Source organism: Peromyscus eremicus, chromosome 3 (genome assembly GCF_949786415.1).
Source record: "Peromyscus eremicus chromosome 3, PerEre_H2_v1, whole genome shotgun sequence".
NCBI classification, from domain to species: Eukaryota; Metazoa; Chordata; class Mammalia; order Rodentia; family Cricetidae; genus Peromyscus; species Peromyscus eremicus.
This window is the reverse complement of record NC_081418.1, coordinates 116,457,481-116,471,667: the sequence shown is the minus strand read 5'-3', so window position 1 is coordinate 116,471,667 and position 14,187 is coordinate 116,457,481. Positions and strand designations below refer to the sequence as shown.

General features: G+C 36.8%; 1 protein-coding gene across 1 annotated transcript in view; it reads right to left on the bottom strand.

The window, feature by feature from the left end:
- The window catches only part of Cntn6 (contactin 6), a 177,631-nt gene that overhangs the window by 56,588 nt on the left and 106,856 nt on the right, over positions 1-14,187 (bottom strand). Inside the window, exons 6-8 of the mRNA XM_059256812.1 lie at positions 13,012-13,148; positions 11,195-11,324; positions 9,271-9,421 (exon numbers count right to left, since the gene is read on the bottom strand). Coding sequence (XP_059112795.1) covers positions 9,271-9,421; positions 11,195-11,324; positions 13,012-13,148 — 418 coding nt within the window. The remainder of the gene's footprint in view (positions 1-9,270; positions 9,422-11,194; positions 11,325-13,011; positions 13,149-14,187) is intronic.

The following is a 14,187-nucleotide window of genomic DNA, read 5'->3' as shown; positions in this document are numbered from 1 at the left end:
AGATATATAAGACACCAGATACATTGCTTCTCAAGTAAGAGTTTCCTTAAATGAGTATTTTTACAATCATTGAATATTTTCCTGGCTACATGTACATTTTATTTTATTTATATGTTTTTGGAAATGAGGTAGAAATTCACTGAATTACTTATGGATTCCATTGTGGTTTTTCCAATGATAGGATAAATTTAATGCTCTGTTCCTCTTTGTTTCTGTAGTTTGGAGCTCCTAGGTCCACTACCACTAAGGATCAGTGATTCACAATGTTTAATGTTGCCTAGCAGGGCACACTGTTTTACTGTCTGCTCAGTAAGCTAACATTTCCTATTAAATTCACAACACAGTCTCTGAATAGGTAGCCAGCACTTACTAGGAATAAAGGAGATGCATTTAGGGCTTTTGATTTCTGTCAGGTCACTGGCTAAGTAGATCTGTAAGGAAAAGAAGTGATTAATCAAATTCAGAAGATGTGGGATTAATTCCTTCAGTTGCCTGAGAATGCCTTGAAGACAAGAGCTTCATCAGCATTTACCTTGACCTCCCAAGGTGAAGTTTTGGTTGCTGTTCTGTCTGATTGATGTAAGAATGCATCCAGAGGTCAAAATGACTTCTGGAAGTACATACAGACATGTTAGAACACATGGAGACTTCGTGTCCTTCTACATAGGCTGTGCCATTTGTATCTCAGACACCCCTCTGTGAGAAAGAAGCACTATTTTCTCTGAAATGGTTCAACTGAGAACCAAAAAAAAAAAAAAAAACTAAAGGACTTGCTACAAGCTATCAAATAAATGAGAAGTAAAATTGAGGCCTGAACCAAAGTTTTTGACTCTAAATAACTTTAAGGAAAAACTATTTCTTAAGAAAGGTGAAGAGAGTGTTATATACTTGCAGTTACCTAGTTTAACACTTTAGCCCCAGAGTACAGTACAGTATAGTAGTAGAAGGGTGTTCAATGAATATTTATAAAATTTATAAAGAATGAACAAATGAGCAGATTATGGGTTTATTAATATTTGAAGTCTTAGTTTGGCTGCATGTAGCAGTGTGAATGACAAATATACCCTATAAGCTCAGCTCTTTGAACACTTGGTTCCTAGTTGATGATGCTGTTCAGAGGTAGGTTATTGAACTTTAGGTGGTGGACACCTGCGATAGACAGGAAGTATAGCACTGTAGGCAGCCTTTAAAACTACATAGTCTTGCCTGATTTCCAGGTCCCTCTCTCTGCTTCCTGTTTGTGATGGAAGATACGATTACTCAGCTTTGTGCCCCTGACCCTGCTGCCATGCCTTGCCCGTCATTTTGACTTTCCCTCTGGATATATAAGCCGAAATAAACTATTCCCTACGTTGCTTTGGGCCATAGTGTTTTCTCACTACAAAAGAGAAGTAGCTGACATAATGTACAACCTCTAAAAAATAAAGTTTAATTTGCACTGATTGAAGGATATAAAATATATACTGAATATGTTATGTTCTAGCTTGTGTTGAGTGTTCAAACTGACATGTTGAATGAAAGTATGAGAGTCAAAGTCTTGATGGCTTCCCCACTAGTTTCAGAGTTCTCCTTAAACTCCCTGAATTCCCACCAAACAGATCAGCTGAGTTGTTTGATAATTCATAGACACAATTGTCTTTAGCTTAGTCAATTCTCCACCTGAGTAAGTCATTAAGACATATATGATTATGCAGTCAACCAAGAACTTACTATTTCAACTAGCCAAGTACTCTTTTCTGTTGATTTTGACCATAATTTCCAGACAAGCAGTCATTATGTGGATGTAATAAGCAATAGTCAACATTTAATTACTATAGTGACCAAAAAGAAGAAACAGTAGCCTGGTGGTTTTACTCAGAGCTGTAATACTCCTCAAAGAGAGTGACCAGAACCCATGCTATTTGATGTTTGATGCTGGACTCTTTTCAATGCATGCTTTCTTTTCTGTCAAATTTATACATTGTTATTAAATCATTGGTATCACTAAAGAGAATGAGACAGACATGGTGTAACCATTCATTCCCCACAAAACATCAAGCACAGTTAGACTCTTTAATGACAATAACCCATGTTCCGAGGAAGGGAAATTTTCTGCCTTCAGGATTTTCCATGTTCATGGACTATTACAGCTGAGACAGAAGTCTTAAATTAGCAGACTTTGATGATGGTGCATAAGCTAATAAGAAACATGCTAGCCATAAAACAACTGTTGTTTGAATTGAGTTAATGTTTCAATATATTAAAGCACTTGTCAACACGACTTCAAACAAAGGAAGGTTCAGAAAATTCTTCTTTTGTAGCAGAAAGGAAACAGCCTTGATACAGAAGGACAGAACTTGGCTCCCTAAGTAAATTTCATCACCTACTGGGTCTGTGATGGAAACTCCTGATTCATGAAAGAGGAAAAATTTGTCCAAACACGTATATCGCCACCAATTTTTATAACTAGGCAATACACTTTGATGACTTTGAATAGGCTTCTTTAAATCTCTCTCAACCACCTTCAGGTAGTTATACTTTATTGGCAGTAGGAGTTAGTGATAATGAAATTTCAAAGAAGACAGTGCCATATAGAAGTTTTATACCAGAAACTAAAAGGGTCTGTTTTCCCATAGAGACACTCCCAAAGTCAAACTGAAAAGCTTCTATTTAGAATCACTGAAAATTTCAACTAGTTTTCTACATTTCTCTTTCATTCTTTCCATGCATACAAGGGAGTCATTTACTACCAGAGGTATGAGAAGTCTAACGTGTGTGTGTATTAATATATATATTAATATGTATATTAATATATATATTAAAATGAAATGATGACCTTGGCATGACATTAAGAACATGCACAGAGACTCTGTGTGACTTGTTTAAGTTCTGGATGTGGCCTTAACAATTTGAAAAATGGGCTCAATTATCTGTCATTCCCCTTTAAATCAGACTATTCAACTGTCTGTCTTCTTACACAATTATCCTTGGCTATTTAAATCTAATTTAAAAATAATTTGTGACCATCCTTTATGTCCAAAATTCTGTTGCTGGCTCTTAGAAAACTTGATTATAATTGCCTGGAAAAACTACACACACGCCGGGCGGTGGTGGTGCACGCCTTTAATCCCAGCACTCGGGAGGCAGAGGCAGGCGGATCTCTGTGAGGTCGAGGCCAGCCTGGTCTCCAAAGCGAGTTCCAGGAAAGGCGCAAAGCTACACAGAGAAACCCTGTCTCGAAAAAAAAAAAAAAAAAAAAAAAAAAAAACTACACACACACATACACACATACACACATACACACACACACACACACACACATACACACACACATGCACACATGCACACATACAGATACAGAGACGTAGTGACTCCAATAATCTTAATTTTTTTGTTCTAGATTTAATAATAACTAATTTGTGAGCCACTGGTGTGGTGCATGCCTTTAATCCCAGCACTCATGAGACACAGGCAGATGGATCTTTGTGAGTTCAAGGACAGTTCAGTTCCAGGATGGCCAAGGCTATACAGAGAAACCATGTCTCAAGAAATAACAATAATTTGTGTCAATGTTTATCACTTTAATACTTTCCTTTCTTGAAATTGTCTTCCATTATGGTAGCCATTTTCAAGTTAAATACAATTACTTTATTAGGATTTGGCCTGTGTCTAACAACAGTAGTTGAAAAAGGTAAGTTCTGATTATGGAAAATTATTCAGTACCCATCTCATGGTCAGGCTACTAGTTTAAAAGAAAGAATATATCTTATAACTGATAGGTTAAAGACAGCATCAGAATCTGTTATTTTAAATTGTGTTATCCTTTCAATTCATTTTACATAAGGAGGCCTGTGGTAGAGAAATGTCTCAAATGTATACTCAAAGCAAAACATTTTAGGGTAGTCAACTCAACTTCTAAGATATGCTTGATAACAGTAATCCTAATGTTTCCTTACCTTCCAATTTATTTCCTTTACCACCTTCTTTCTTTCCATTCCCTTATTCTACACTTTCCTTTTGTTCTTTCTATAATATTGTATTTTGCATTTTTTTAACCTTCAAATTATTTGGAAGTCCTTATGACCAGACTACAAGAAAGTCATTAAAGCCAATATAAATGACATCATATGTAGTAATTATCTAAATTATTCTATTATTAATAAAATCTCAGGAGTCAGATATTGGAGTTAAACCTGAAAGTTCCACAGAGCAATGGAGAAATGATCAGGTGACGGCTACTCTCCATATATCCCATGGATGGAGATACATATTACAGTTTGGTTTTACAACCAAAATTGACTTAAAAAGTTGACAGATGCCTTTTACATGATCAAACATAAAACAGAAAATCATGTTTAGCTGACTTGTACACACTGTACATTTGATACTTATGTTAATGCAGATATGTATATTACCTTTAAAAGTTTATGTGTTTTCCGGACAAAAGGACCAGACACCCATGAAAACAAGAAGCACAGGGGATCCAGCCTCTCAGAATGCCTCTGTTGTAGTTTTCTCAAAATTCTATATCCAGAACAACTTCAAAGCTGCTAGTTGAGATGGCCCAGCCTCACAGACTGCTCAAGCCAGGATTTCTGACAAGCTCTACAGTTTCTTATCACACAAGGGACTAAACAAAAAATAATACAGCCACCTCTCCCAGGACTCTATCCCCGTTTTTTCAGGATCTTTTAAAAATGTCACTGCCCCCAGACAACAGGAAGCAATCTAGAAAACATGATGCTCACATTCTTAATGTGAGATGGGTGGTTTTTGGCCATTCAGTGGATGTGTGTCATTGTTTAGTAAGGATTAGTTTCATGTTGCTACTGGTCATGGTCAGAAAAAAATAAACTAAACAAAAGAGATTGGATTCAAGGATCTCTTTCTGAAAAGAAACTGGAGGAGGGTGATATAAAATTGATAGGACAAAATGGTAGATTATTGAATCTGTGTTTAAACTAAAAACAACTATTAGTCTCAAATATTTTACACTGGTATGATCTTTTTATATTGATATAAAATTATGTTTGTTACAAATAGTGTATATATGTTTCTACTTTTGTTTAAAGTATTGTACCTATGCAGCTCATTTAAAATGTGATGTAAAGTTCTAGTCCTTAAAGACTATTATTACAAACTGTTTACTGAAATTAAGAAATGTATGTTAGTAGTTAGTCATCTATAATAATCAAACTTGTAGTCATGTAGGTATGTTTTTAAGGTCAAAGAGAAATATTTGAGATAGACAGATCGTCTTGAAACACTTCAAAGACCTACAGAATATGGCATTTAAGATGTTTTAATAGCATAAGACTTCTCATGAGAGTGAAACATGTCTGGTCTTGGCAGCACCAAGTTACTTCAAAAAGGGATGATGGGCATCAAAAAACCTCCATATGGAGTTTGCTTTCAATGTGGCTAAACCAGCCATCTGAGGAAGAAAGTACCCTTGCCTTGATTGTTGGAAATTGGAGGAGCAAGACACAAAAGAAGGGACTGACAAACTTTGCCAAGACAAGATAAGCAATTTTTCAAAATTCCTGCTTCATATAAAAGTCTGTCAGGTATTCTAGGCCTGTAGGCCAAAGATGGATGCACCAACTTTGCAGAGGAACATTGGTGACTGTCCAGGCAGCCAGGTATCTGTCATTTCTATAGTTTTGGAAGTTGTTTGCTCTGAACTTCGTGTATAATCAGGTACTATTATATTATTCTATTTAATGGGGTTTTTGATGGGGATGAAAACTAGATAGTTATGGTTGCAGTTTTCCTTGTTACCAAAGTCAGAAAAAAAAACTTACATAAGAGATATAAAGTTTATAAAATTGATAAACAAAATCTTAAGTTGTTTATCTAAAAAGGTATTTTAAGATCTAAAAAGATAGTTTCAGGATGGTAATACAAGTTATGATAAAAAGTGGTTTTGGTATAAAAGTTTGGACTCACTAAGATAAGCTAGATAGTATAGTACTTTCTCCAAATTTGCCAAATACAATTGGACTGAGTATAGTGAGTGTAATTTTTACTTGATAATTGCTCTTATTGTATATAGTTTTACTATGTTAGAGTTAAAACCTTTCCTTTTTATTTAGAAAAAAAAGGGGGAAATGTTGTGATATATTTGTATACTGTTTGAAGATGCATTGCTGTGACTGGTATAATAAAGAGCTGAATGACCAATAGTGAGACAGGAAAGGATAGGCGGAATTTCTGAGGAAAGAGAGGAAGAGGAGGAGGAATCTATGCATTACAATCCAGACCCCTAAGAGACACGGTACAGAGCAGAGGTAGTTAAGCAATGTGGAAGATAGTAAAATAATAAAAGCACGTTTATTTAAGTTATAAGAGCTAGTTGGACAGCCGGGCGGTGGTGGCGCACGCCTTTAATCCCAGCACTCGGGAGGCAGAGCCAGGCGGATCTCTGTGAGTTCGAGGCCAGCCTGGACTACCAAGTGAGTTCCAGGAAAGGCGCAAAGCTACAGCTACACAGAGAAACCCTGTCTCGAAAAACCAAAAAAAAAAAAAAAAAAAAAAAAAAAAAAAAGAGCTAGTTGGACAAGCCTAACCTTATGGCCCAGCTTTCATAATTAATAATAAGTCTCCATGTCATAATTTGCTGGCTAGTGGTCCCAACAAAAAAAAATACTGCTACAAGCATAGATGCTATATTTTCCAGTAAGCAGCTTGAAGTCACACACTTAATGAAACCAGTGAGGACAGAAGGCAATAGATGAGGAAACAGGGCAGAAAGCCTGCAGAGTTATGATGTCTCATGTAGCTAGCCCCATGCCCTTTACAAATTACTGTTTCATACTCACCATATCAGGTAGACACAGATGCCTGTAATTGCTACATCCTGCTAGGGCTCAATTATTTCTTCAGTTTTTTAGAATGCACATTCAGAACTTAATTTGTTTGCTTTCTATTGTTAAATGTGTAATGAAATCCCCAAACTAGAGGAAGATGTTATTATGAAGACTCTCTTTAGGTTAAGAGGCCACAAGACCATTCCTTTCATCACAGTAAGGTGAGCTTGAATATGTTATGGCCATTAGTAACTGCTCTGAGGCTGACACTAATTCTATCTGGGGCAAGTGAAATAAAAACAAAAACAAATGTCTGAAAATATAATATTCCTTATGCTTTCTGGATTTTCTTTCACCTCAATCCCCTCCCCCAACTTTCTCACAGTTTCCCAGCTGCTCTTCCTTCTCCTCCTCACACACCTTGTGTTTGAGCATTTTAAGGTCATGAAAGGTCACTGGCATCTCCTCCTGCTCTTTGGTTCACACTTCAGAACCACTTCATCCAACACAGCAGAGTTGATCAGTGTACTAGAGTATACATACCTTCTAGATCCAAGTATGATGGCATGTGATATCTGGAATATTCTTCCACATCAGCATGTTTAAAGTTTGATTCAATTTTAGGGATGAAAGATAAAATACATGGAAAGCAACTGTATGATGTTCAGCAGAGAATACCTGTAGTAACCTCCCAGAAGGGACCAGTCTGGGCTCTGGCAGCAGGTTCCCTTCACCTTCCTATTCCCTTATGCTGACACACCTGTCCGTTTGTCTTGAGGCATTTCCCTAAGTAAAGCCTCTCTCAAAGACTTCAATACCCTGCTCATCCATCTATTCTGACTCATTCATTCAAAATTTAAGTGGGTTTCTATTATAGGAAGTCTTTAAATCAGGGACATGAAAACTTTTTATAAAGGCAAGACTAAGGAATGGACAAAGACACTAGGATGCTTCCTCTCAAACACTCCATCAGATATTTGGAGATGTCTACAGGACAGCAGATAGAGGCAGGAGGCCATCAGTACCAATGCCAATCTGATTTTTGTTGTTGTTTCCTTTTTATTCTCTTCCCTGGCTATAAGGGCAATACTAGGACTGCTAACATCAAATCAGGGTCCTCACATCTAGCCCATGGAGGTTTTTTTTCTCTAGCTTCAGAGGTCCTTTGCCAAAATGCATATTTCTAGTTTTTCCTGCAATATTGGGTATGTTACACAGTGAATCTACCTTTGCAGGAAGCAAGACTTGTCTGAAATCAAGTTGTGAGGGTTAACGTGAAGTGACAGCTCACACACCAGTCTTTTGGGTCCTTTTCTCCAAAAGTATCCATTGCCATACTTAGGCTAGGCCCAGCTATTTGGTAAAGGCTCCTCCATTTTAGCTGAGTAACAATTCCCTTAACTACAGTAATCTTTCCAGACTAGTGTTCTCGTTCTGATTTTTGCCTTCCCTGCCATGTGGACCCCAAGTAAAGGCCATTCAGTAAAGATGTTTACCTGTCACCTGACATTCTTTAATTGACTGCTTACTGCTAACCCCAACCAATATCCAACTGTGGAAAACAAAGGAAACTTCAAATTCACCTACACCTTCCTGTCCTGTATCTGATTTTGAAAGCACACAGCAGGCTCTGAGTTACAGAGACCTCCTCTGAAGCACCTGCCCCAAATAAGCCTTGTATTATTTCTCAGTCATTCATCCCCTTGGCTGTGTTTCATTCATTTTCATTACATTTTACTTCTTTCTTTCATGTGCCCTGTCTTGCCAGATGAGGGTCACTGCTACATATGATGTTAAAAAAGCTCTGTGAACTCATATCTGCACAATGGCCCACTCTTAACACAGAGAGGTTATTCAAATAGAGCTGCCAATTTCAGTCTGACCATCCTTTCTATACACAAGGATCTATAGAGCAATGAATGTAATAAAATGTGTTATATGTTTGAAAAAAAAAGTAAGTATTCTTTCTGTTCTGCTGCACTGTCCTAGAAAACATTCAAGTGATGACTTCAGATTTCTCACCTGCATCCATTCTGGAAGGAAACCTCTCTGGCTTCTTGACAGGAAAACTCTCCACATTTTTTTTCATGTGGTGAATTCATTTAGTCATGGGGTGAACACCTGTGTGACTATTTAAAAACCATATCACCAGGTGTGTGCATAGGAGTGTCTCTTGCCTTTGTATAATGTTCTCACTGATTTCTCAGCAGGCTGGGTCAGGAAAGCCCTCAAACTGAATATAGAAGCAGGTCTTAAAGGATTTTAAAAATATAACTCCATTATAAATGTGTGCAATGAAAATATTGCAGCCAAATTACACAAACAGGCTTTGGCTTTATAGCTACTTATGTTTATATAGGATGTGAAATTGTTGGCATCTCGGGGTACTCCACTGAGGATTCATCAGAGAAGAAAAAGCAGGGTTTGGGGAATGGTACATTATTAGACACAAAAATGGACTTATAAAGTAAGGATGTTTTACCTTTTACTTTGCCTTAGGTTCTCTGTTCCTCTTTTCCAAGAAATCGATGCTTTAGGGAAAGCATTTGGTTTGCATTCAATAGAAATGTCACCACCTACTTGAACAACTGAAATTTTTTTAATGGGTTTTTTTGAGAAATCTGGAGCTGAGGCTAGAAAACAAAATTAAAAATTGAATCATTAAATCACTCAATTAACATGCAGTAACTTAAGATTAAACCAATATACCGTATAAAATTTAACATTTGTATTCAAAATTAAAGGTAATATACTCAAGTCGTCTTAAGGCCAATTTAAGCATACACAGACACACACACACACATACACACACACACACACACACACACACACACACACACACACATACACACACACACACACACACACACATACACAATCACACAACATATACATACGCATGGATAAAAACACGTATATACATATGTTTGTACATGGTTTACGCCACTGAGGCAAATCACAGGTATTTTATCACTAGGTCCAATTTCTTCTAGAACATTTAAGGTGGGGAAATATAATCTGTCTTCAACAGAGGTAGATCAGCTAAGTGCAATTTTAAAACCTCACATTTGTTAGTCTCAGTCTACCCAGTTGGATAAATAATAGTTCACTGAAAAAAGAACAAGCAGGAGGCTTGGGAAGCACCCAAGTCTTCCATGTTCCTACAAGTTGGATCTGTGTATCTAATCTCAATTTCTAAAGTCCAAATGAACTGAAGTTTTCAGATATGTCAGGCTATCTGACTTCTTGGCTTTGTTAGGAATTGCTTCTTTGCCTTCATCTGGCCCGTGCAACTTGCCTTTGTGTCCCAGATTGAAAAGAGTGTTCTCAATTAAGTTTCTATTTGACTTGCCTTGTATTTGGACACCAACAGTTCAGTTCTTGACCATACGGATAGCCAACTTTTAAATGTGGCTATTTTCTCAGTTAAATTGTAAGTTCAGTGAAGGCCACTCTCACTTGAGTATTTTTATTCTCGGAGCCTGGGATATAATAAATGTTCAGTGAAATAGTACTGATTAAAGAATGAACAAGTTGCCTGGCATCCAAAAGCCTATAATATTTGATCTCTTACTTCATTCTTCCTGTTTCCACCATTCTTCCTATCACTAATCAACTCCTGGGTAAAAATACATCACACTTATTTATTGCAGCAGACACCATTGCTTCAATTTCATGTGATTTCAATCTCACACTGTTCCAACCTTAATACTTTCCACCCTAAGGACTGTTTTCCTTATTCTGCACTTACTTCAGTATGTGCATGACAATATGACAAAAATTCTATTTAAGTAAATGAAGGGAAGCTTAAGGAATTGTTCTTTTTTAAATACGGGACAGATATGAGAGGATCTGTCTTCTCCCTTTACTTCTGCCCTGAATATGAACTTGACGTCTGCAGCTCCACCAGCCATCTTGAACCCACACATCTACACATCTGCAGGAAAAGGTTCTCAGTATAACAGCCCAGCTGCAGTGTCATACTTGACAGCCAGTGCACACCTTAATGGAGATAAAGCAGGTCACCATGTCTTAAGTCTCTATAAATTGTCACTTGCTTTTCTTATGCCGGTGTGCTTGAAAATAATTCTCATGCTCATATTTGTAGCTGAAAATATTCCTATTGGATCCCATTATTTTGTATTCAAGACCACCCGCTAGAATCTAGTTAGTTGATTAAAACCCTTCTGAATTTGGCACACAACTAATGATGGGATCTTAATGCACTGCTAAACTAGAAAAATAATTAAAACTTTTTATGTTATAAAAAGCTAATTGAGATGTTTCTCATTGTTTCTAGGGAATGTAATTTCTAGTTCACAGGAAAAAATCAGGTCAGATGATGTATAAATAATAGCATGTAAAGGTTTCATTTCAAATTTCTTGGTTATAAATGAATAGCTCACCTAACACTCTCAATTCTGCATTTGCATAAATTGTCTGATATTTATTTTCTGCAGCACATTGGTAGATCCCGGAATCCGACACATTCAGCATGGTGATGATAAGAGTCCCATTTTCAATCTGAATTCTCTCCTAATAAAGGAATAGCCATCAAAAGATGCTTTGCATTAATATAAAAGGTGTTTCATTGTTAATGTAAGCATTCTCATGAACAAAATATATTAATGAACATTTGTGCCTGTCACTGACAACTTTCCCTGCAAGGTCCTGAGTGGCTTTCTAAAATTAAAAAAAAATGTGTGAAGTATAATTTTTTGTGGAATAATTTGGGGGGTGGCTGGAATAATCTGTGCTATATCATTTCTTTGAAAACTGGCATCCTCTGAATAGAATACATGGAACTGCCTGTTCTATGAGATTCAAAATAATTTAGAAAGTTCCACGATCCTGGAATGTGATGACTTTACAATGTGTTGTCTGAGTTCTAAGTTAGAGAAGCCACAGCCTTTCTTTCTGTAACCTCCTCTAAAGACCACCTGAGTCAGTATCAAACATCTGCTACAAGGAGTCGTTTAGGGTAATGAAATACAATTTTGTGTGCAGAAAGTAAAGTAGTTAATAATAAAAATCTAACCTAAACTAAACATTTCAATGAATCTGCTACTGTTCTCTAAGGATAATGTAAGTAGGTTAGAGGAAACAAAGAAAAAGAGGAAGCATTCCAAAGGCATCCTGGAAGAACATTACACTGAACCAAAGACACACCAAACATTGTTTTTCCTTCCAAATAACATATTCTTTATGACTCTGACTATGGCTACGTGTGCAAAATAAAATGCAATATTAACATGATTATTTGGAAAAAATGATAGGGGAAAAGTTCTCTCAGGGGATAGACATTCTAGGAGAAAATATGTTTATATTTAAAATGTGTACAAAAACTCAGATCTTTTTTATGGGAGCAGGGACAGTCATCATATTTCGTAGAAGCAGGAGAGTGGGTATCAACTCAGATTCTGAGTCCTTCTATGAGATAAAATTCAGTACACTATATCATTTACTCACTGCTCTGTAACTTTGGAAAATAGTTTCCCTTCCCTGTGTTCCTCATCTGGATGGTACCCACAGGGACTGTTCTGAAAGTCAATTTTAACTTTAGTAGCTGTTGTACAATGTTGGACAAGTGTTTCAGCCTCTCTAAAATATATTTCTTCATATATCTAAAGGAATGATCACTATCTATCTCTCCTACATTATCTTGAGGATAAAGCAATGAACAGAAAAAAAAAAAAAAAAACAGAGTATGAGACCTGACCCACAGGAGAGCGCATCAAGTGTTAGCTTTGCTGATGATGTAGTCATTTTAATTTGTTTCTGTTTAGAATATTTTATTTATCCTTGATAATTCATAATTCTATAAAGTCTTTGATTATGCCCCCATAATTCCACACTGCACCTCCCCCATATCCGTCAACAAAAATCCCCTCCCAACTTCATGTTCTCTTCTTTCTTTTTTCTCTTTCTTTTCTTCTTTTTTTCTTTTTTTTCTTAAATTTTCCCCTGAATCCAGTTACTGCTACCTGAACATGTGCTAATGACATCTGAATGTGGATTCATAACTGTTAGTATGAATGTGTCCAAGTTTTCAATCCCAACTCTTTTTTCTTCCTTTGAGTTTGTGTAAGAATTACATAAATGTAATGTTTCCTTCCCTAGAGTACACTGAATTCTCCAAAGACATGAGCTACTACTGAGAATGACTATTATTTGACCCAAATGTACTTGTAAGGGAAGGAATTTCTAACACATACTTCCTTACCTCCGGGTTGAGGCGTTCACCATTCTTTAGCCATGTGTACCAAGGATTTGGCTTTCCACTAGCTTTGCATTCCCAAAACAAGGTGTCATAGATTGAAAGGTATGTATTTTGGATTTTCTGTTCCCATTCTGGAGGGGCTGTTTTTTTTTAAAAAAAAAAAGCAGATTAATAATATCTTGTTGGCAATTCAATCAAGGTAATACAGTATGTTTCACGTTCTTAGTGATCAGGGAATTAACTGGATCCAGGTGAACTGCCATTCTAATATGTGAGGTATTGAGGGGAGGACAGAACGGGGGGGACAACTGCCAGAGTCTGGTGGGGCAACCGTCACAATTATCACCCCGTATTTGGCTCGAGCTAAAGGTTGCTGTCTGTCATTTTGCTGCACCTGTGCAGCAACTTGTAAATTCTGAGTAAAGGTCAAAATTCAGAAGACAGCTGAAGAATATTGCCATGCTAAATCACAGCACATAAGTCAACTGAGATGTAAAGACTCAATCTAAACACTTTGAGGGCAAATTTTCTATATATATATTTAAGGCTAACAAAACAGTAAATGTATGTAAACCAGAAATAATCCAGCCCAATACCTTGACAAAACATAAATGGGAGCCTCCATTTTTTTTTATAACATTATCCAATATCCTTCGGGCTCTTGAGGAGGAATGCAGACTTTGGGAGTTTGTAGTAGAGTGAGATATTTAACTTGAAATCCACACATGGAGTTTTACAAACTTCATAGTCTAATCTAAGAAAGCACTGCACAGTAGTAAGCAAAAAGCAACTGGTGTATCAAATGTAAAAGGAAGGAGTTGTTAGTCTTACTGTCATTCAAGAAGAAAGCTGGGGTGTAAATTAAATGTATTAATATGAATATTCTTTATGTTACGGGTACTTGAAACCTGCGCACAGTTGCTGATCTCTTGACTCCTTTAGTGTTGTCCTTGTATTCTTGTGGAATGGGGAGTTTCTGCCTTTCCTTGGAATCTGTGGACAAGTCTAAGTAGATGTGTGACACGTTTGCATTTAATTTGCTTTAGATCCCCAGAACCCACACCATGAGCTCACAACTGCCTGTAACTTGGGCTTTTGCAGGGTCTGATGCCTCTAGATGTTTGCAAAGATGTCAACTAACTCTTTCAAGATACTTTAAAAATTCAGCAGCCAAATTAT